This window comes from Pristiophorus japonicus, chromosome 6, assembly GCF_044704955.1.
Source record: "Pristiophorus japonicus isolate sPriJap1 chromosome 6, sPriJap1.hap1, whole genome shotgun sequence".
Classification (NCBI taxonomy): domain Eukaryota; kingdom Metazoa; phylum Chordata; class Chondrichthyes; family Pristiophoridae; genus Pristiophorus; species Pristiophorus japonicus.
This window is the reverse complement of record NC_091982.1, coordinates 33,050,130-33,075,279: the sequence shown is the minus strand read 5'-3', so window position 1 is coordinate 33,075,279 and position 25,150 is coordinate 33,050,130. Positions and strand designations below refer to the sequence as shown.

General features: G+C 42.8%; 1 protein-coding gene across 1 annotated transcript in view; it reads right to left on the bottom strand.

Moving 5' to 3' along the window:
• Positions 1-21,610, bottom strand: part of atp7a (ATPase copper transporting alpha) — a 91,692-nt gene extending 70,082 nt beyond the window's left edge. Inside the window, exons 1-2 of the mRNA XM_070882740.1 lie at positions 21,519-21,610; positions 13,180-13,311 (exon numbers count right to left, since the gene is read on the bottom strand). Of these exons, the coding sequence (XP_070738841.1) occupies positions 13,180-13,290 (111 nt within the window). The 5' untranslated portion in view covers positions 13,291-13,311; positions 21,519-21,610. The remainder of the gene's footprint in view (positions 1-13,179; positions 13,312-21,518) is intronic.
• Positions 21,611-25,150: the final 3,540 nt, after the last annotated feature.

The following is a 25,150-nucleotide window of genomic DNA, read 5'->3' as shown; positions in this document are numbered from 1 at the left end:
AGGGATAGGCCATACAGCCCCTCGAGCCTGCTCCACCATTTAATACGATTATGGCTGATCCGATCATGGACTCAGGTCCACTTCCCCGTCCGCTCTCCATCACCCCTTATTCTCTCATCGTTTAAGAAACTGTCTATTTCGGTCTGAAATTTATTCAATGTCCCAGCTTCCACAGCTCTCGGAGGCAGCAAATTCCACAGATCCACAATCTTCAGAGAAGAAATTTCTCCTCATCTCAGTTTTAAATGGGCAGCCCCTTATTCTAAGATTACGCCCTCTCTTTCTAGTCTCCCCCATCAGTGGAAACATCCTCCCTGCATCCACCTTGTCAATCCCCCTCATAATCCTATACATTTTGATAAGATCACCTCTCATTCTTCTGAATTCAACTGAGTAGAGGCCCAACCTACACAACCTTTCTGTGGTGTCCTTACATGCTCTGATAATGACTCCACGAGGCAATGTGTTGTACTTGAACTGTATTGACCCTAGTCCTTTATTGATAACTCGAGAGTGAGGATCACACCTGGTGGCCTGCCTTTTATACTAGGTCTGGCGCATGTGTACAGGTAACCTTCAAGTCTCCCACTGCGGTGCCCTCTGGTGGCACACCTTGTAATAGTACAAACAGTAACCATGTAGGATACATGACACTTTCCTCATAAGTCAACCCCCTTATCTCCGGAATCAACCTTGTGAACCTTCTCTGAACTGCCTCCAAAGCAAGTATATTCTTTTGTAAATATGGAAGCCAAACCAGCACGCAGTATTCCAGGTATGGCCTCACCAATACCCTGTACAACTGTAGCAAGATTTCCCTGCTTTTATACTCCATCCCCTTGCAATAAAGGCCAAGATTCTATTGGCCTTCTTGATCACTTGCTGTACCTGCGCAAGTATCCCCAGGTCCCGCTGTACTGCAGCACTTTGCAATCTTTCTCCATTTAAATAATAACTTGCACTTTGGCAGAAAAAAAAATCAAAGAGCATGACCTCATATTTTCCAACATTATACACCAGCTGCCAAATTTTTGCCTACTCACTTAGCCTGTATGTCCTTTTGCAGATTTTTGTGTGTCCTCCTCACAAATTGTTTTTCCTCCAGCTTTATATCGTCAGCAAACTTGGCTCCATTACAATCAGTCCCTTCTTCCAACTCGTTAATATAGATTGTAAATAGTTGGGGTCCCGGCACAGATTCCTGCGGCACCCCACTGGTTACTGATTGCCAACCCGAGAATGAACCATTTATCCCTACTCTCTGTTTTCTGTTCATTAGCCAATCCTCTATCCATGCTAATATATCACTCCCAAACCCATGATCTTTTATCTTGTGCAGTAACCTTTTATGTGGCACCTTGTCCAATGCCTTCTGGAAGTCCAAATACACCACATACACTGGTTCCCCTTTATCTAACCTGTTCGTTACATCCTCAAAGAACTCCAGCAAATTTGTCAAACATGACTTCCCCTTCATAAATCCATGCTGATTCTGCCTGACCGAATTTTGCTTTTCCAAATGTCCTGCTACTGCTTCATTAATAATGGACTCCAACATTTTCCCAACCACAGATGTTGGGCTAACTGGTCTATAGTTTCCTGCTTTTTGACTGCCTCCTTTTTTAAATAGGTGCGTTACATTTGCTGGGACCTCCCCAGAATCCAGGGAATTTTGGTAAATTACACTAAATGCAAACACAATCCCTGCTCTAGCTCTGCTAGAAAGTGCATGTGCATGGGAGTAAGGTAACAAAAGAGTATTGCTCTCTGTTGAAATGCACCATGGTCAAGTAAGCTGCCAACATTTACCGTCTTGGCTTACACATTAAGTACGCGGGCAAAGTACCGAGGAGATGCAGGCCCATGAAACTGCACTGCAGCATGAATCAGTTCCTTCAGGAGGAAGGCAGAAAGTTAGGAAGTTTGAGGGAAACAGAAAATAAATTGCCGTCATATTTGTTTACATCACAAATAATAAACCGCAAGTGAGGTTTGGGGCAATGGCGTGAATACACTACTCAAGCTTTACTCAGTCACTCAATGCACAAGTTCAAGCTCGCGTGTTATCCTCAGGTTAAATAATTCAGTTTCACTGCTTTTTAAAAAAAAAAAATCATGCTCCACTTGGGAAATAATCTAGCACCTCTTCGTCCCCAATAATAAAAGGAATAAACACTGCAGAGTTTTAGATGAACTTGACAACCTGTATGGAGAATACAAACTACCTCGTCAAATCATTACCAAATTTAAAAATAAACAAACAAATTTGTATGCTAACTGGTTACTTGATTAGAATAACATTTCTTTATGGTCATTAAAACCTGAGGGTTTGAAAATCTTCCATTTGTATTACACATACAAATTATAACCTCAGGGCAAGAGAGAAAAAAAAAATAAGTATAGCTCTCAATCCTGGTTGCTAACAAGCAATGCCGACTGAAAGTACTTGCATCTGAACATCTGGCAAGAACAGAGCTGAAACCAGCTTTAATGCTCCCTAGGTTTGAACAGTGCAAAAGCCAATTTTAAGTACATCACACCCTTGTTACTCCTCAACACAGACACAGACAAAAAATTTAAAAATCCACAGATTTGTAAAGAGAACCTAACCTCGTTGCTGGAGATCTGTTGCACGGACATACTGGATTTTTTTTTTAAAAACAGTCCCTTCTCTGTAGTGAGCAGTGTTGACTCGGTAATCACACTTTTTCTTTGAATAAAGTTCAGGTCAGGATGTAGTAAAACACAAGGTCTAGGATACTAGTTCTTCAGTTCTTGTTAGAGAGGTTTGCAATGTTGTTCAACATTCCTTACTTACAAATTAGCACAGCAAAAAAGCTGCTAAATTGTAATTTTCAACAGAAAGAAGCATGTACTGCAATCATCCAGATATTAACTGATGAAAGTTGACGTTCTAACCTCCAAGAAATTTTCAGTCACCCACACTTAAAGCTATTTAAAAAGCAAAATGGCTTCAGCCACACATGGTAAACGCTGAACTGCTGTTTGCCAAACTGGAAGAAAGTGTTGTACGCTCAACATCAAACAAGGAAATAGCCTTTATCGTTTCAATACAACACCAATGAAAATGCTCCTTGCAGTCAGCAGACAAACGCTCCAATTACTGAGTACTCTACGTGCCTATCGGTGATAGGTGACCTGCCCTTCGATGTTGAACAACAAAGCAAAGTTCATCATTACATGTAGCACGTTCAGAATGAGCCCCATTAATTCAACATTTCCATTGCAGGTTTGAGAACATGGACTGTGTTTTATTTGTGAATATGTCTCTCTCCCTTCACGTTTACAACTACATAAAGCAATTCAGAAGAGAACTTTGAGGATCGAGAGTCTCGAGTGAGCATTTGCTTAATAACTTGTTATATAAATGAAAGTTGCTGTTGTAGTGAAATAAATGTTTGGCTGACAAAAAAAAACAGACTACTCCTGTTTACTCAAAGTGGTTTCCTTCTGGAATAAAATAAATTGAAATCATTCATTTTAACTAAGCAATTTAAGTACAGCAGCACAGAAGGGTTTTTTTGTACAATTTCAACTTTAATAATTTGAAATAAGCAATTTTGAATTAAGAGTAGACTGTATGTTGGCAAGTAAACCAATTACAACAACTGCAATATGGGGACAGACAGACGTGGTTCAAAGAATTCCCTTGAATCATCCAAACATATCTGCCTGTCAAAACAGAATGGAGGGCTCCGTGGGATCCAAAACTCCATCAAAATGTGAAGTTTACTTTCTTTTGCTTAAGTCACTAACCCTCTGGCAACTAGCTCAGGCAGCCATTCTTCTTACATCCACTTAGATAGAGATGGCTGGCAGGCTATTTGACTGTGGATAGCATCACAGCCGTCACATTTTCCGGCAGAAGTCACCAGATAGCAAACTGGAGCAGATTTTTTCCTCGTTAACTCAAGTGTAACATGATCAATTCTAGCATCTCTGCTTCCATCGGAGATCAGCTATTAACTAATCAAGTCTGGACCTTCTGCACACTGAGATCCCTTACTGCTGCAGTACACACAAAACCAATTCAAAACTGAGATGCATTGAAAGATAATTGCAAAAGCAACCCTAACTTCTCTCACTGAACAACTTCTACATAAATTCCTCACCGTCGCATCCTCAGACAGCTAACAGATATATCTGGACTGCATGAAAAGTATGTCCATGTTGTATTGAAGAACTGGTGTACAGTTGGGATTTTTGAAAAGTCATAATGTTAGAGAAAGAATTTTAAAAACAGGAGTCCCGGACTCTAAAATGAATTTTTTTTAAACCATACAAATAAGATAACTTTGTAACATCACAGGACATTTTTGGCCAAGCACGACAGATAAATGGTGACAAGTGCAGCAACACCGTTAAGAAATGTTACCCATGGATCAGAATATTTATGAACTGCAGATTTAAAAAACAACCAATTTGCAAATTTCTGAACCACAGCCATTAACTATAAAATCATTTCAGTCACAGCAAAAATAGAAGACAAACTTGGCAAAGATTTAAAGCATTAAGCATTAGAAATCAGGCAATCAGCTTAACCCATGTTATCTCCAAATCGTCTCATCCAATACTATTCTCACCAACATGGCCATACTAACCAGCATTTTCCAGCAGGACTGAACGACGAAACATTTATTTAGCATCGCTCGCATTATAAAAATTCCAACGTGCTACATAAGTGCACTGCAGGACACCACTGTGTTGGGAAAAAGTTACAAGAGGTGACAAAAAGCACAGCTAAAGAGCTAAGCTTGAAGGAGATTTTTGAAGATAGAGAGGGGCAACAAGGCAAAGAGGTTTAATTAGAGTTCCAGAATGCAGGGATCTAATTGCTGGAGGCTCTGCAACTGATGAGTGCAGAGAACATAAGAACATAAGAAATAGGAACAGGAGTAGGCCATACGGCCCCTCGAGCCTGCTCCGTCATTCAATAAGATCATGGCTGATCTGATCATGGACTCAGCTCCGCTTCCGCGCCCCCTTCCCATAACCCCTTATCGTTTAAGAAACGGTCTGAAATTTATTCAATTTCCCAGCTTCCACAGCTCTCTGAAGCAGCCAATTCCATAGATTTACAACCATCCAAGAAATGTCTCCTGATCTCTGTTTTAAATGGGCGGCCCCTTATTCGAAGATCATGCCCTCTATTTCTAGTCTTCCCCATCAGTGGAAACATCCTCTCTGCATCCACCCTGTCAAGCCCCCTCATAATATTATACGTTTCGAAAAGATCACCTCTCATTCTTCTGAACTCTAATGAGTAGAGGCCCAACCTACTCAACCTTTCCTCATAAGTCAACCCCCTCATCTCCGGAATCAACCTAGTGAACCTTCTCTGAACTGCCTCCAAAGCAAGTATATCCTTTTGTAAATGTGGAAACCAAAACTGCACGCAGTATCCCAGGTGTGGCCTCACCAATACCTTTTATAGCTGTAGCAAGACTACCTTGCTTTTATACTCCATCCCCTTTGCAATAAAGGCCAAGATACCATTGGCCTTCCCGATCACTTGCTGTACCTGCATACTATCCTTTTGTGTTCCATGCACAAGTACCCCCAGGTCTCGCTGTACTGCGGCACTTGCCAATCTTTCTCCATTTAAATAATAACTTGCTCTTCGATTTTTTTTCTGCCAAAGTGCTTGACCTCACACTTTCCGACATTATACACCATCTGCCAAATTTTTGCCCACTCTCTTAGCCTGTCTGTCCTTTTGCAGATTTTGTGTGTCCTCCTCACATTGCTTTTCCTCCCATCTTTGTAGCGTCAGCCAACTTGGCTACGTTACACACAGTCCCTTCTTCCAAGTCGTTAATATAGATTGTAAATAGGAGGCAGCACAGTAAAAACAGTGGATGTTTGTTGGAATGGAGGATGAGAGAAAATTGCAGAGATAGGTTGGCGTGAGGTCACGAGGGGATTGGAAGAGGAACAAAGAAATGTTGAAACAGATATGCTGCTGGGCAGGGAGCCACTGAGCGCAGTTGTGATGGACTATGATCATGGAAACGTTTAGCCAGAGAACTCTGCAAGTTGGAGTTTGTGCAGAATGGAACTGGAAGGCCAGTACTGAGTTTTGGCAGCAATCGAGGCAAAGTAGGGATGTAATTGATGATGCCCCAGAGGTGGAACCAAGTGGACCGGATGTGGGATTTGAAGTCAGTTCAGGATTCAGCAGGACACCAAGAAGCATGTTGTTAGGTTCAGTCTGAACAGAGCTGGGGAAAGAGGGGGAATCACTGCCCGAGATATAAAATTTCAGATTGGAGTTGAATAGGTTTGCTTCAGTCTTGATATTCCACTGTAAAAAGTAAAACTGATCAAGTCATTGACCAAAGATCAAAAGTGGGAACTCTGATTTTACCACTTTCTACTTGTACACAAGCAATGTCTTGTGTATGCAAATACACTATAATCTATCTGGTTTTAAACCTGATGATTCAACAATAAAATGTAAACTTTCAAATAAAAAAAAAACCAAACATAACCAGTCAGGCAACAAAATCAAAGTATATAATTGAATGTCCTGTTTTTTCAAAATTGGGTGCAAATACAGAGTTTGCACTTTTCATACTGGTGCCTTTATCTATTCGGAGACCTTTGAGGTAGCTGATCACAAAATCCGTCTGCTCTAATCTGGTACTCAAAATTCAAAATAAGAATAAAATATAAAAATGTGGTAAATGCACAGCTCAGTGTGGCACTGCCATAGAGGCCAGCAAGGAAGTTCAATTCTTGCTTTGTGCTGAGTTCACTGACCTCAGTCAAAGGGACAGTTGGGCTCTGTCTGTAGGCCAAAGATAAAAAGGGAAAGCAGAAAAAAAAAATGGCCAGGGTTTTAATTCTTGATGGAGGTATGGGCATGGGATCAGACTCAGCTATGATGCCTCCTACAGTCAAATAGTCTGATGACAGCTCTCAAATAAAGAGTATCCATTTGAGTGAGGCAGTGGATCTGCATACTAGTAGGAGTCATCATCTTCAGACAGGTAGGGGTTTTAAAAAAAAGAGGAACCACCAAAAAAAAACAAGTTTTCTGCTTATTCTATGCAACTTTATGTAGTGTAGAAGAGGGTTACAAAATCAGTTTGTGGCACAGAGCACCAGAACTGTCCTGAAGAGATCAGAATCATCAGGAAATTATAAAATGGACGCATCGTTACAAGCATTTAAAATGTAAGCCGAACAAAACAACCCTATTCAGAGGATTTTAACTTTAGAGAGTCTGTTTTCACAAACTGCAGTAAAGAAACTACAGCATACGTCATCCCCCCCCTCAGGCCTATTTTGTGCTGTACTACCCTAATTTGAAAAGTAGTCACTCTAAATAGATTGCTCCGGGTAATAAGGTTCCGTCTTCAACAGCTCCAGGTAATAAGATTTTGTCTTCAACATCTCCATGGTAATAAATACAGATAATTGAATCATAAATTGATTACAAGCCATACTTTAATTATAATTTAAGGGAATAAAATAATTAACCAGAGCATTATAGTCACAACATAATCTCTGAACTTCTCCTCAAACATAACAAGGCAGGCCTTTATTTAATTTGTCCAGTTAGAGGTTACAAATCTATTTAACAGACCCAAGGCTGAGTTCCACCTTTTGTGTTCTCAATATAAACCAATGACTCATAGGGATAAAATTAAATTGTGATGACTAAGGATTAATCAGTATGTGGTCGAAAGACCAATACTGTCCTGAGGCCAAATTGTAAAAGGGCAGCATCGTGCAACTTATACAGGATTTAAAACATCAATTCAATACCAGCATCACTCAGAGGGCTAAGTAATCTGTCCAAGGGTATGACCCCTGCCAGCGGCAAGTTGTTGCAGTGCTCCCGCAATATCATTGTGAACGCTCTTCCACAACAAACTGAAATGAACTTATGAGTGATTGAGATGAGGCAACAGATTTATGAAGAGTACAAGAAATATAGTATTGCTATTGGGGTGTTTGTGGGTGGTAGAACTGAAATCTTCGAACAAAATCTAGCCCACATCAGGTATTGTTCAACTGGGAATGTTAGATGGAGATGGATAACACAGTAAAGAAGGAGAAGGAATTATATTGAAAAACAATCAACCATTATATGAGCAGCTGCAGGCTGACCGATTTTGAGCAGGCAGTGGGAAATGGGGCAGGGGTGCGAGGCGAATGAAGGCCATCATCAAGCCCAACTTTTCCTCAGCAGAGGTACTTAGAGAGAAATCAGAATTTGTTTTTATTCCTCTCCCTAGCCTGAGTATAGCAGACAGTTCTAATGCTTCCACTGCTACCTAAAGGAGACCAGCTAACAGCACAAACCAGTAACTTGGGACCTCTCTGAGCTGTATGGCTCAGTGCCACATCATAAGTGCATTGACACATCGAGTAATGCGCGGAAGTCAGGAACTTTTATACAAACTAATTGACAATCTCTGTTTGAATTAACAATGTTTCAATCAGGGAATGCTGCAAATGAAGATGCATCATGTGATTTCTGGTGTTCCTTCTACAAAATTCATCAAAATCATTTGGATTTACTTATTTTTAAAATCAACCAGCAACCTTTTCAGGTTATAAATATAAAGTGGAATGTGGAATGTTTATATATTGAAAAGGTACTGATTCTTGATGGACCATCTCAAAAAAAATCTAGTCATGCGTTTCTCAGATGACAAAGTTATTCAACCACAAACTGGACTACAAGGCGGGGCAAAATATTTATCAGAGCTCAGGAAAATTGCCGAGAAAAAAAAAGCAAAGATATGCTAAGAAAAGGAAAGGGCATGAAGTTCCTCCACTCACATAGTCATAGAAGCAACAAGCTGCATCGGCAGCCCCTCCTGGGCCAAGCCGAGAGAGATGATCAAAACCAGCCTCCTAGCAGTGAAAGAACATGCAAGTGCAAAATACATGGCTTGCAGTCGACAGAGGGAAGTAACATTTATTAACCTTTTGTTCAGGGAAAAAACCTTAATAGTCAGAAAAGTGATCAGCTTTAAGTTAAAGCCCCAGAAAATCAATTAAGCCCAAAAGTGGCAGTGCCACTGTGGGCGAAGGTTACCGACCGCCCGACAAAAGAGCACAGGGAGCTAAATGAGCGGAGCACAGAAGCTCCCGTGCAACCCGCTCTTTCCGGCGGTAAAATCAGCAGGAGGCCGAAGGTCGCAACGAAAGGACAGTCACCTATTAACAGCGAAAGATTGCAGCATAGATGTTGTTAAACCGTTGCATGAGAAATCAATTCGAATACATTTTTTTAAAAAAGAAGAGAAACATGAACCTCTTGGTCACAAGTTTGCTGGTGTAAATTTTGCAGAAGAGAGTTCAATTAAATTTTTAAGCAGACTTTTAAAGAACTCGGTGAGAATATGGTGTTAAATTTTCCTTAATTCTTGGCCTTTTAAAAACAGACCAAAACTTTGCATATTCTTTTTTTTTTTAAATCAGTTCCTAAACTAGAAAACCCAATGTAGAAAATTTAACAAAATGGCAGTTTTGATTTTTTCCTGCGGTTCTTACAACTGAAGTAGAGTATAGTTTAAAAGTATTTACCACCTGTAATGGTTGACTGACCAGGAGGGAGATTTGATGCAACTCACCAGAAGCAGTTTTCACTCCAATTGTATAGTCTGAGCTCTCCACAGTTACCAGTTATCTCAGCAGCTGCTTACTGTACGGTTTACAGCTCACCGCCGCTTTCCAGAGGACACAGATTTAAGGTGATTGGCAAAAGAACCAAAGGTAACAAAAGAAAAAAAATTTTTTACACAGCGAGTGGTTAGGATCTGGAATGCACTGCCTGAAAGGGTGGTGGAGGCAGACTCACTGCTTTCAAAAGGGAGTTGGACAAGTACCTGAAAGAAAGAAATTTGCAGGGCTACAGGGAAAGAGCTGGGTAGCGGGACTAGCTGAGGTGCCCTTGCAGAGAGCCAGCACGGGCTCGATGGGGCAAATAGCCTTCTTCCGTATTGTAACAATTCTATGATTCTACTGATTTTAACTGTACTGATGTTAAAGCCTGCTTAAAGCTCACTGGAATGATCACAACAGTGATATTTTCAACCAAAAACCACTCAACGGCTTTTTCTTTTGCTAGTTAAAAAAGGAGGCAGACAAAAAGCAGGAAATTATAGACCAGTTAGCCTAACATCTGTGGTTGGGAAAATGTTGGAGTCCATTATTAAAGAAGTAGTAGCAGGACATTTGGAAAAGCAAAATTCGGTCAGGCAGAGTCAGCATGGATTTATGAAGGGGGTCATGTTTGACAAATTTGCTGGAGTTCTTTGAGGATGTAACGAACAGGGTAGATAAAGGGGAACCAGTGGATGTGGTGTATTTGGATTTCCAGAAGGCATTTGACAAGGTGCCACATAAAAGGTTACTGCACAGATAAAAGCTCATGGGGTTTGGGGGTAATATATTAGCATGGATAGAGGACAGAACAGAACAGAAAACAGAGTGTCGAGATAAATGGTTCATTCTCTGGTTGGCAATCAGTAACTAGTGGGGTGCCGCAGGGATCAGTGCTGGGACCCCAACTATTTACAATCTATATTAACGACTTGTAAAAAGGTAACGCAGCCAAGTTTTCTGACAATACAAAGATGGGAAGAAAAGCAATGTGTGAGGAGGACACAACAAATCTGCAAAAGGTCATTGACAGGTTAAGTGAGTGGGCAATAATTTGGCTGATGGAGTATAATGTTGGAAAGTGTGAGGTCATGCACTTTGGCAGAAAAAAAAATCAAAGAGCAAGTTATTATTTAAATGGAGAAAGATTGCAAAGTGCTGCAGTATAGCGGGACCTGGGGGATGAAGCTCAAAAGGATAGTATACACGTACAGCAAGTGATCAGGAAGGCAAATGGAATCTTGGCCTTTAGTGCAAAGGGGATGGAGTATAAAAGCAGGGAAGTCTTGCTACAGTTATACAGGGTATTGGTGAGGCCACACCTGGAATACTGCGTGCAGTTTTGGCTTCCATATTTACGAAAGGCAGTTCAGAGAAGGTTTATCCAAGTTGATTCTGGAGCTGAGGGGGTTGACCCATGAGGAAAGGTTGAGTAGGTTGGGCCTCTACTCGTTGGAATTCAGAGATTGAGAGGTGATCTTATCAAAACCTATAATATTATGAGGGGGCTTGACAAGGTGGATGCAGAGAGGATGTTTCCACTGATGGGGAAGACTAGAACTAGGTGGCATAATCTTAGAATAAAGGGCCGCCCATTTAAAACTGAGATGAGGAGAAATTTATTTTCTTAGAGGGTTGTAAATCTGTGGAATTTGTTGCCTCAGAGAGCTGTGGAAGCCAGGACATTGAATAAATTTAAGACAGAGATAGACAGTTCCTTAACAGATAAGGGAATAAGGGGTTATGGAGAGTGGGCAGGGAAGTGGAGCTGAGTCTATGATCGGATCAGCCATGATCGTATTAAATGGCGGAGCAGGCTCAAGGGGCCGTATGGCCTACTGCTGCTCCTATTTCTTATGCTCTTATGTAGTTCTGATGAAAGGTTACACCTGGAATATAACTCACTCTCTCTTTTAGACACAGATCAGTGCACTTCCAAATGTGTGTTTTTAAATGAAGATTTCGAACATCTACAGATTCCTTTTTCAGCTTCCAAAACAAGTAGTTCAAATGGCATGAGAAAGCACAAGAGTGAAACTCGAGTTATCTTCTTTGTGCCGCTATACAGAATACAGCTGGCTTCATTGGGTTTTTGGTAAATTTTTAATGCAGAGAGCGCCATTCAATGCAGGCTCAAGCACAATGACTGGGTTGTTGAAGAGGTCATTTACAGCCAATGTACAAGTTAATTTTTTTTTCTTATCAAATGTCGTGTGTTAAAATCTTGGAAGCAATCTTTTTTGGAATCGGAATTTAAAGAAAGCATGCCATAAATTCTCATGTCACCCCACCCTCAATTATATCTCCCTAGCCGTCTGACGTCAATGATATCGTCTATGACATTGTTTGAAGGTTAATGTGTTTAATTTCTCCTTGCAATGAACTGCCTGATCACAATAGCTTGGATACCAGATGCCTTTCCCACTGAAAACAATAGTAAAATATTATCTTTTGGAAACGATAACCATTTGCACTTAGTATACAGTTTGGCATGGAAGTCTATTTTGTTGTCAAAGATATGAAAGGACTTTGGAATGCCATTCCAAAGGCTCCAAAATAGTGCCCAACGAAAAGATAAATACAAATGGTGACCTATTACTGTAAAATCTGACCTAAATCAGGAGTCTCAGAGCAACATACAAATCAAACACAGAGCTGCATGGCTTACAGAAGGTCAGAGAAAAAGGCATAAAAGAAATGACGACTCATGTATTAATGCCAAGGTCACTGTACTCTTCTAGAGAATGGTGATACTGCAGAAAACACCTCATCCATCACCAACACAGAAAGGCAAACCAGCAGCGAAAAATGAACTTTGTTTTTTTAAATAAAAGCTGGAAACATACAAGTTTACAGCACAGAAAGCAGTCATTCAGCCCATCATGTTTGTTCCCGGTTTATGCTGGAGCAATCCAAAACAAATTGCACTGCCTCACTCTCTTCCCCATCGTTCTACATCTTTCTCTATTTCAAATATTTAGCGAATTTTCCTTGAGTCCATCGCTCCCCGTGACAAAGCATTCCATGCTCCTCTATATTTTCAAATGTTCGCTAATTTTATTTCAATTATAGATTCCAGAGCAACAACAATATCATGTGCTGAATCACGACATGACGACTCAAAGAAAATCTGGAATTAAAAGAAAAGTTCAGCCAGTTACTATTTTATAAAGAAATCTGAAACAGCACAAGTCCAAGCTAACCACTGCTTTCTCCCCAATAAATCTTCCTCACCACTCTCCTGTAACTTTCAGTTTCCTACTCCAGATGTCCTCCAACAAACAGTATCATACAAAATGGAGGTTACTGTGCCCTATACAGTGTATTAAATTAATATGCGCAACTCAGGGGTCATAAATTGTGAGAACTTCAAATGACAGGCCTGGTTTATTGATATACACCGCAATGCTCAAATCTCAGTGCAATTCAGATTTAATCATCAATGGGTCACGCTGCAGCATGGATTTTTCCCTCATCCTCCAAAATACTGGGGCAAGAAAATAGTTTGCACTCAAAAAACTGAATAATAGCCACCTTTATTTCGCAGACTCCTTGTAATTTTCCAATCTGTTGCTCAATGGTTTGCACACAGGAGTTGCAGGTCATTCCCGCCACAGAAATGGTGACATAACTCATTTCGCCCATTCTTCTTTGGTCATCACATCACTGGAAAATGTAAATAGTACAATTAAATGGGCAGTCAGACAGAGAACCACATTTAAAGCTTCTGAACAGCTTCAAGGAAGACGTACTATAGCCAACTATATTTTCTTCCACACTTCATTGTCAAGACATGTCATCGCAAAAGGGTTGGGCAAATTTTCTAACGATGGCTTGGAGATAGCTGTGGACAGGGTGGCCTCGCCCTTGAAAATGAGAACATATATTGTACAACAACAACTTTCACTTTTATATTGTGCCTTTAACATAGTAAAACATCCTAAGGCATTTCTCAGGAGCGTTAACAGACAAAATTTGACACCGAGCCACTGAGATATGAGGAAAGATGACCAAAAGCTTGGTCAGAGAGCTGGTTTTAAGGAATGTCGAAAATGATGATGATTATTCCATGATATATCAGATTATTTATTATATGAATGAAAACTAACAGCTCAATAACGCTGCACATTTTTCTAGTAATTATAAATTAGTGGCCTTAATTATTTCAGTTTCTCTAAATTTATATTTTAATCTTTGTCCAACTTCAAGATTTCTTCCTTCCCGTCTTTCTCACTCTTCCTCCCTAGCCCCCTTCCAAAAAGGTGGGCAAACCATCTGAAGTGAATGTTGAGAAAGTGAAATAATTAAGGCCACTGATAGATAATTATCAATAAAATGTGGCATAATCACATAAATTGATCCCAAAAATATCATTGATAATACATTGTAATGCACTCTCTCACTATAAAATCAGTGATATGTCACATAGCACAAAACAGCCTGTCGCCAACTCAATGAGCAAGAATAAGGGAGCTTTTTTAAAACTCCTGGATTAAACTCCAGCATGCAATTCACTCCAGGGTATACATCATCAGATGTAAATATTCTAAACCCGTCAATTAGATTCCATCCTGACGTAACTCACACAGTATAGTTGTTTTCACCAGGACGTGCTATTAGATGCCACAATTCTTCTATACATCATCTTTTTTATTATAAGCTCTCAATATAAATACCAGGTCTATAAAAACACATTTTTAACCACAAAGCCACCTGTGTGGTTTCCTTGCTTACCATATAGCAACTATATTATTAAAAGCTCTCACCATAACAGAGTTCTATAAAATAGTTTCACCACAAAGCCGTGTGTAAAGTTCCCAAACAAAATGAAAAGCGGTCATGTCAGCTCGATGCACTTGGTTGTCCTCTTGCCACTGAGTTCCCCCTGATACAGCCCTGATCTTCGCTCCCTTAAGTCCAAGGGACGTAGACTTGAATGGATATGGTGGACAACTGATTTAACCATTCACCGCCAGATCTGACTGCATCACAAAGTATTATAGGGTCCTGCTCTTGTCTGCCAAAATCGCTCACAATTCCAGAATCATTCTGGAATGTAAACATGAACCCCACCTTCTATTCTCCACTGCTAACCGTCTTTTTAAACCCCTCTCCCTAGTCTCCACCCTCACCTCCGACAGTAAGTGTGAGGAGCTCGTGGCTTTCTTTGTCTCCGAGATTGAGACCATCCTTTCAGCAGTCTCTGCCTCTTCTTTTCCTTCCCCTAGCCCATCGGGCCAAACTTCCTCTAAGGAAGCCCCCTGCCCGAGCCCTGACCTCACATCTTTCTCCAGTTTCTCTCCGATCTCCCCTCACGACTTTTCCAAGCTCGTCCTGTCCATGAGACCCACCTCCTGCTCCCTTGACCCTATTCCCACCAAACTGCTGACCACCCAGCAGTCATGGTTCTCATGTTAGCTGACATTGTTAACAGTTCTCTCTCCTCAGGTACTGTCCCCAGCTCCCTTAAATCTGCCGAAATCGCCCCTCTCCTCAAAATAAATCAACCCTCGACCCCTCCGTCCTTGCAAGCTACAGCCCCATCTCCAACCTTCCTTTCCTCTCCAAAGTCCTTGAACACGCTGTCGCCTCCCAAAACTGTGCTCATAATTCCTGCAATTCCATGCTTGAAACCCTCCAATCCCGATTCCGCACCTACCTCAGTACCGAAACGGCTCTCATCAAAGTCAGTGTCAATTTTTTTTTAATCCTGTGAAGCGCCTTGGGACGTTTCACTACGTTAAAGGTGCTATATAAATGCAAGTTGTTGTTGAGTCAGCAGGATGTAGATTCAAGTCCAATTACAATCGAGTCTGACACTGGAGTGCAGTGCTAAGAGAGTGCTGCACTGGCAGAGGTGCTGTCATTTGGAGGTCTTAACTGCACAAGATAAAAGCTCACAGGGTTGGGGGTAATATTTTTGCGTGGACAGAGGATTGACTAACTAACAGAAAAGAGAGTCGGGATAAATGGGTCACTGTCCGGTTGGCAAACTGTAACTAGTGGGGTGTCACAGGGATCGGTGCTGGGGCCTCAACTATTTACAATCTATATTAACGACTTGGATGAAGGGACTGAGTGTAACGTAGCCAAACTTTCTGCTGATAGGTGGGAAAGCAAGTTGTGAGGATGACACAAAGAATCTACAAAGGGAAAGAGACAGGCTCAGTGAGTGAGCAAAAATTTGGCAGATGGACTATAATGGGGGAAAATGTGAAATTATTCACTTTGGAAGGAAAAATGAAAAAGCTAAATTATTTAAATGGAGAGCAATTACAAATTAGCAATTACATGAAACACAAAAAGTTAGCATTCAGTTACAGCAGGTAATCAGGAAGGCAAATGGAACGCCTTTATTGCAAAGGGGATGGAGTATAAAAGTAGGGAAGTAATGCTACAACTGTACATGGCGTACAGTTGTGGTTTCCTTATTTAAGGATCATCATCATCATCATCGGCGGTCCCTCGAACGAGGATGACTTGCTTCCACACGAGTTCACAGATGTTTCAATGAAGGACCCGATGTTCCAGTCCTGAACAATTGAGGGAATGGAAGATGCCTTTGCATGGATTTTTTTTTTTTAAATGTGTGGTGACCGTCGCACATCAGCCACCACAAGGGCTTGACAGAGCTAGGCCTTTATCCAGTGGCAAGGGTTAACCAGGACAACTGGAGACCTGCTCTGCTGATTAAGGAAGGATATACTTGCATTGGAGGCAGTTCAGAGAAGGTTCACGAGGTTGATTCCTGAGATGAAGGGGTTGTCATATGAAGAAACGTTGAGCAGGTTGGGCCTAGACTCCATGGGATTTTGAAGAATGATAGGTGATCTTATTGAAACACAAGATTCTGAGGGGGCTTGACAAGGTGGATGCAGAGAGGATGTTTCCCCTCGTGGGGGAATCTAGAACTAGGGGGTATAGTTTCAGAATAAAGGGTTGGCCATTTAAAACAGATATGAGGAGGAATTCCTTCTCTCAGCGGGCCGTGAATCTTTGGAATTCTCCACTCTAGATAGCTGTGGAGGCTGGGTCTTTGAATATATTTAAGGTGGAGATAGTCAGATTTTTGAAAGATAAGGGAGTCAAGGGTTATGGGAAGCAGGCAGTGAAGTGGAGTTGAGGCCAGGATCAAATCAGGCATGATCTTAACATAGAAACATTGGGCCCAAATTTCCACAAGAAAAAAAACGGGCGCCCCTCCGAGCTGGGAGCCCGTTTTTCGCGCCTAAAACGGCGCCTAAAAAAATCCTCGGTATTCTCCACCGACTTACAGGTCCTCTGGCCCTCGGCGCAGCCAGCACGAGCTGTGGGGGGGGGGGGGGGGCGGAACCAGGTCCCGAGCTGAAAACAGTGCCGGGACCTCTGCACATGCGCGCTACAGTCGGCACGCAAGTGCAGTAGCTCCAGGCGCCGAACTGTGTGGGAGGGGCCCGAAGCACGCAGCCCCTAGCCCTGGCCCAATGGGGCTGCGTGAATGAGGCTCCTCCCACGGCCAGCTCCTGCTCCCCGCCCGACCAGACCCGACACTCGCTCCCCCCCCCCCGCCGACCAGACCCGACCCGACACCCGCTCCCCCCCTCCCCGACCCGACACCCGACACCCGCTCCCCCCCCCCGCCCCGACACCCGCTCCCCCCGACCCGACACCCGCTCCCCCCCCGCCCCGACCCGAGACCCGCTCCCCCCGACCCGACACCCGCTCCCCCCCCGCCCCGACCCGAGACCCGCTCCCCCCGACCCGACACCCGCTCCCCCCCCCGCCCCGACCCGAGACCCGACACCCTCTCCCCCCCTCCCCGACCCGAGACCCGCTCCCGCTCCTGTCCTCCGAGACCCGCTCCTGTCCTCCTCCTCCTCTCCCTCTCCCTCTCCCTCTCCCTCTCCCTCTCCCTCTCCCTCTCCCTCTCCCTCTCCCTCTCCCTCTCCCTCAGCGGCACGAACAGCTGCAGAATTCTCCCTGGCTGAAGCACAGGTAGGAAGATGGTTTATTTAATCTTTTCTTGGCTTATAAATGTTTATTCAGGTTGGATTTATTTGTATAATATTTGTAGAAGTATAAATAAGGATTTATTGTTGAATTTAATGAGTTCCCTTCCCCCGCCCCCTCCCCCCCATCTCGTTCTGGACGCCTAATTTGTAACCTGCGCCTGATTTTTTAATGTGTAGAACAGGTTTTTTCAGTTCTACAAAAATCTTCACTGGCGCCATTCTACTTTAGTTTGGAGTACATTTTCACTGTGGAAACTTTCAAATCAGGCGTCAGTGGCCGGACCCGCCCCCTTTTGAAGAAAAAATTCTGTTCTAAACTAGAACTGTTCTACCTGACTAGAACTGCAGAAAAAAAAATGTGGAGAATTGCGATTTCTAAAATAGTCCATTCTCCACCAGTTGCTCCTAAAAATCAGGCGCGAATCATGTGGAAACTTGGGCCCATAGAAAGTAGGTGCAGGAGTAGGCCATTCGGCCCTTCAAGCCTGCAACACCATTCAATATGATCATGGCTGATCATGCAACTTCAATACCCCAGTCCTGCTGTCTCTCCATACCCCTTGATCCCTTTAGCCGTAAGGGCCACATCTAACTCCCTTTTGAATATATCTAATGAACTGGCCTCAACAACATTTTGTGGTAGAGAATTCCACAGGTTCACAATTCTGAGTAAAGAAGTTTCTCCTCATCTCGGTCCTAAATGGCTTACCCCTTATCCTTAGACTGTGGCCCAAGGTTCTCGACTTCCAAAACATCGAGAACATTCTTCCTGCATCTAACCTGTCCAATCCCGTCAGAATGTTGTATGTTTCTATGAGATCCCCTTTAATTCTTCTAAATTCCAGTGAATATAAGCTTAGTCGATGCAGTCTTTCTTCATATGTCAGTCCTGCCATCCCAGGAATCAGTCTGGTGAACCTTCACTGCACTCCCTCAATAGCAAGAATGTCCTTCCTCAGATTAGGAGACCAAAACTGTACACAATACTCAAAGTGTGGTCTCACCAAGGCCCTGTACAACTGCAGTAAGACCTCCCTGCTCCTATACTCAAATCCCCTCACTATGAAGGCCAGCATGCCATTTGCTTTCTTTACTGCCTGCTGTACCTGCATGCCTACCTTCAATGACTGATGTACCATGATACCCAGGTCTTTTTGCACCTCCACTTTTACTAATCTGTCATCATTCAGATAATAATCTGCCTTCCTGTTTTTTCCACCAAAGTGGATAATCTTACATTTATCCACATTATACTGCATCTGCTATGCATTTGCCCATTCACCTGACCTGTCCAAGTCCCCCTCCTAGCATCCTCCTCACAGCTCGCACTGCCACCCAGCTTAGTGCCATCTGCAAACTTGGGAGATATTACATTCAATTCCTTCATCTAAATCATTAATGTATATTGTAAATAGCTGGGATCCCAGCACTGAACCCTGCGGCACCCCACTAGTCACTGCCTGCCATTCTGAAAAGGACCCGTTTATTCCCACTCTTTGCTTCCTGTCTGCCAACCAGTTCTCTATCCATGTCAATACATTACCCCCAATATCATGTGCCTTAATTTTATTGAATGGCGATGCAGGCTCGAGGAGCCAAATGGCTTACTCCTATTTCTTATGTTCTTCAGTACTTGTAGTGTGGATAGGATCACTCGACAGTGTTGACCCTTCCAATTATGTAAAGATAACCCCCAGCTTCTTCTCTCCACTACCAACCATCTTTGTAAATCCCTCTCCCCTGCCCCCTATACCCTCACCTCAAGCAACAAGTGCGAAGAGCTAATAGACTTCTTTGTCCCGAAAATCGAGACCATCCATTCACCTGCTTCATCTGCCCCTTCCCCACCAAGCCTAACTTCTCCCCCGCCCCAGCCCTGAACCTGCATTTGTCTCTAATTGTTCTCCTATCTTCCCTCATGCACTCTCTAAACTCAACTTGTCCATCAGACCCACCTTGGTTCTCTCAACCCTATTGCACCTAAACTGACCACCCACATTCCCTTCCTGGCCACCATGCTGACATTGTGAACAATTTCCTCTCCTCAGGTACTCTTCCCCCTCCCTTTCAAAACTGTCATCACTCCCCTCCTCAGAAACACCACCCTTAACCGCTCTGTCTTTGCAAACTTCCCCATTTCCAATCTCCCTTTTCTCTGCAAAGTCCTTCAACATATTGCCGACTCCCAAATCTGAGACCATCTTTCCCACAACTCCATGTTTGCACCTCTCCAATCAGGTTTCTGCCCCTGCTGCAGCACAAATGGTCCCAATCAAAGCTGCAAATGACAACCCGTGATCGTGGTGCATTATCCCTCTTCAACTTTCTTTATCGTTCTGCAGCCTTTAACATGGTCAACTACAGGTTCCACAATTACCTATTCAATCATAATCAAAGAATCTCCTTGCAATGTCTTCTCTTCCCACCCTCACACCATTACATCTGGGGTCCACCGAGGATCTATCCTAGCCCCCTCCTATTATCAGCAACATCATCCAAAAAGACATGACTTCAGGGTTCACATGTACGCTCGCGACAACCAGCTCTACCTCACCAGATGCTCTCTTGATCCCACTGTTGCATTGATGTTGTCAATTTGCTTGCCTGACATCCAGGTCACAATGAACCTCACTTTCCTCCAATTAAATATTGGGAAGACCAAAAACATTGTCTTCAGCCCACACCACGAACTCCATTCCTTCGACACTGATAGCATGCCGCTCCCCAGCCACTGGCTCAATCTGAAACAGACTATTCACAACCTTGCATCCTAATTGATCTCAAGCAACGTTTCCGACCCTACATCATTTCTATCACTGCCTATTTAAAGTGCCTTGGGGAATTTTACTGTGTTAGAGGCGCTCTATAAATACGGGTTGTTGATATTTCCACATCGAACATCACTGTCTTCCAAAACTGCTGGCACCCATCTGCTTCTGAAACCCTCATCTATGCTTTTATTACCTCCAGACTCAATCATTCCAATCCTCCGCTCTCCATAAACTAGAGCTCATCAAAACTCTGCTGCCTGTATCCTCATCTGCACCAAGTCCTGCTCGCCCACCACACCTGTGCATGCTGAACTATATTAGCTTCTTATCCATCAACGCCTCAAATTTAAAATGTTCCTCATGTTCAAATCACTCCACGGCTTTACCCCTCCTAATCTCTGTAATCTCATCCAGTCTTACACGTCCAAGAATCCTACATTCCTTTAACTCTGGTCTCTTAGCATCCCCCACTCCAATCACCCCACCATCAGCTATTTAGGCTGCAAACTCTTAAATTCCCTCCCTAAACCTTTCCTCCTTAAAAACACTCCTTAAAACCTACACCTTTGATCAAGCTTTTAGTCAGCCCTCACCTTCTTTGGCTCAAGTGTCAATCTTTGTTTGATTACATTTCTGTGAAGTACCTCGAGATGTTTTGCTACATTAGAGGTGTGTTATAAATGCAAGTTGTTGTTGCAATGTCACTATATATTAAATAATGCAGTTTACATATAAGCTCTTACAATACTAGTTTTCCCTTAATTTAAAAGTACTTCATCGATATCAGTTTTTTTCCAGAATATATTCAATTCCTCCATAAGAATCCTAGTCCTATTCAGTAGTTTTACATTTCCATTTTATTTCTTGTAACTTAATAATTTGTTTGATGTACTTTTGCATTGAACATTTTACATTATAAAATTAATTCGAATGAATTCCTTTATTTACATTAATATACAGTATTTGTTTCCATTGCGCTCCGTTTCAACCTGTCGTTTATTTAGAGGATTCCCAGGAGCTGGAGCCCGCACGTTCGCCTCTCTCTCTCTCATACAGAAAACTTATTTTTTTTAAACAAAGCTTTATATTTTACATCACAGCTTCTCCTTACCTTAGGCCTTAGCCGAGAAGCAGCAGCAGCTCACCTCCTGCGTGCCGCGACACAGCCCCAATGGTGACTGCTTACACCCGGAACTGAACCACTCGACCAACAGCTCCCCGGAGGGATGAGATTACGAAAGGGAATCCACTCCACGCATGCGCGGCATCTGTGAACTGGACATGCGCATTGAGGAAGAAACGTGGCGCGCGGGGGGGGGGGAGGGGCGAAAGGGATGACGTAACTGGGCAGGGTGTTCTTGAGTGGAGTGTTGCACTGGGGGAGACAGAGCTCAATCAATGGGCTGCCTTTTCTTAATGAAACTATAAGGAAACACTTTCCTCGGTGTCATCAAACTAACAAAAGTGACCCCTTTTTCAATGGAGCACAACTAATTAAAAAAAACTAAACCTCAACACAAAGGGAGCTTGTAAAATTAAAGAATTAATATTGTCACCCATAAGAAATATGAGCAGGTGTACGCCATTTAGCCCCTCGAACCTGCTCCGCCATTCAATAAGATCGTGGCTGATCTGATCTTCGCCTTAACTCCATTTTCATACCCTCTCCCCATAACCCTTGACTACCTTATAGTTCAGAAATCTTACCGATCTCCACCTTAAATATATTCAATGACCCAGCCTCCACAGCTCTCTGGGGCAGAGAATTCCAAAGATTCACGATCCTCTGAGAGAAGAAATTACTCCTCATTTCAGTTTTAAATGGACGACCCCTTATTCTGATACTATGCCCCCTAGTTCTAGATTCCCCAGGAGGGAAAGCATCCTCTCTGCATCCACTTTGTGAAGCCCCTTCATAATCTTATGTTTCAAAAAGATCACCTACATTCTTCTAACCTCCGATGAGTATAGGCCCAACCTGTTCAACCTTTCTTCATAAGACAACCCCTTCATCTCAGGAATCAACCTAGTGAACCTTCTCTGAACTGCCTCCAATGCAAGTATATCCCTTCTTAAATAAAGAGATGAAAACTGTACGCAGGTGTTTCTCACCAATGCCTACTTGCTACAACTTGTACAGTTGTAGCAAGACTTCCCTACTTTTATACTCCATCCCTTTTGCAATAAAGGGCAACATTCCATTTGCCTTTCTAATTACTTGCTGCACCTGCATACTAACTTTTTGTGTTTCATGTACAAGGATCCCCAAATCCCTCTGTACCGCAACATTTTGTAGATACCATTTAAATAATAATTTGCTTTTTTATTCACTCTATCAAAGTGGATAACCTCACAGTTTCCCACATTATACTCCATCTGCCAAATTTTTGCCACTCACTTAACCTATTTTTACCCCTTTGTAGATTCTTTGTGTCCTCCTCACAACTTGCTTTCCCACCTATCTTTGTATCATCAGCAAATTTGGCTACAGTACACTCGGTCCCTTCATCCAAGTCATTAATATAGATTCTAAATAGTTGAGGCCCCAGTACTGACCCCTGTGGCACCCCACTAGTTACAGTTTGCCAACCTGAAAATGATCCATTTATTCTGACTCTCTGTTTTCTGTTAGTTAGCCAATCCTCTATCCATGCTAATATATTACCCCCAACCCCGTGAGCTCTCATCTTGTGTAACCTTTTATATGGCACCTTATCTAATGCTTTCTGGAAATCCAAACACACGACATCGACTGGTTCCCCTTTATCCACCCTGCCCATTACATCCTCAAAGAACTCGAGCAAATTTGTCAAACACAATTTCCCTTTCATAAAACCATGCTGATTCTGCTTGATTGTATTATGATATTCCAAATGTCCTACTACTACTTCCTTAATAATGGATTCCAGCATTTTCTCAATGACAGATGTTAGGCTAACTGGTCTATAGTTTCCTGCTTTCTGTCTCCCTCCTTTCTTGAATTGGGACATTATATTTGTGGTTTTATAGTCCGCTGGGACTTCTCCAGAATCCATGGAATTTTGGTAGATTACAATCAATGCATCCACTATCTCTGCAGCCACTTCTTTTAATATCCTAGGATGCAGGCTATCAGGTCAAGGAGACTTGTCCACCTTTAGTCCCATTAGTTTGCTTAGTACTTTTTTGCTAGTGATAGTGATTGTTTTAAGTTCCCCCCCCACCCCCCGTCCCCCCCCACCCCCGGCCCCTGCAATAGCCCCTTGATTGGCAATTATTGGGATGATTTTAGTGTCTTCTGCCATGAAGACTGATACAAAATATTTGTTCAAAGTCTCCCCCATTTCTCTGTTTCCCATTATTAATTCCCTAGTCTCATCCTCTAAGGGACCAACATTTACTTTAGCTATTCGCTTCCTTTTTATATACCTGTGGAAGCTCTTACTGTCTGTTTTTATATGTCTTGCTAGTTTACTCTCATAGGCTATCTTCTCTCTCTTTATCATTTTTTTAGTCATTCTTTGCTGGTTTCTAAAAGATTCCCACTCCTCTGGCCTTCCACTGTTCTTCGCAACATTGTATGCCTTTGTTTTCAATTTGATACCATCCTTTACTTCCTTAGTTAGCCACTTTGCGGGGGGATGATGTTATGTATGTTAACTCGGTTTTACCTGCCACCGGAGGGCGCAACTGTCGGAGTCCTAATGGTCACTGGCAAACCGTGTATATAATGTTGGAAGCCATGTTGAATCCTCACTTTGAGAATAAATAAACTAGAGTAAGGTCATGCCTGAACTAGCTCACCGTACTTAGCCTCGTGGAGTTATTCGATGCTTAACAATTGGCGATGAGTTAAAAAAAACTTTCACAAAACCATGTCTGTTGGAATTTTGGAGAGATTCGTGGAAGGGGAAGACTGGGAGGATTTCACTGATCACCTCGACCAGTACTTCGTAGCCAACGGATTGGAAGGAACCGATAACGCAATTAAGCGCAGGGCAGTTCTCCTCACCGTTTGTGGGTCAAAAATTTATGGCCTTATCAAGAATCTACTCTCACCGACTCGACCAATGGATAAGACTTATGATGAATTGTGTACTCTGATTCGGAACCATTTTAAACTGAAGGAAAGCATCATCATGGCGAGGTATCGTTTCTATATGCACAATCGCTCCGAGGGTCAGGACATGACGGAATTTGTCGCCGACCTGAGACGTCTCACTAAGCCGTGCAACTTCGGAGCTGCATTGGAGGAAATGCTGCGGGACTTTTTCGTGCTTGGCATTGGCCACAAAGTCATCCTTCGAAAGCTGCTGGCTGCTGAATCTCTAGACCTGAGCAGGGCCATCACGATCGCCCAGGCATGCAAGTCCACGGACAAAAACGCGAAACAGATATCTTCCCAGCATCGAAACTCACCGGCAAGTACTATGAATAAAATAATATCGTAGGCAGGCAGAGCTGCACATGGCAGGGACTACTCGTGCGCATTCGTACGACCTGTAACTGCTCAAAGTCCGCCATCGGGGGTGAATCAAATCTCGCCTTGTTGGCGTTGCGGGGGCTATCATTGGGCTCATCAATGCCGATTCAAGCAATACGTGTGCAAAGGCAACACTGGGGCACCTTCAGCGAATGTGTCCGCAACCGAGCAAGCGTGCTGCGACACACCACGTGGCTGAGGATGATCGATCCAACGTGTATCAAGCGGCACAGGCAACTCAACCCAAGGTACAGGACAAAGAAGTGTATGGGGTACATTCT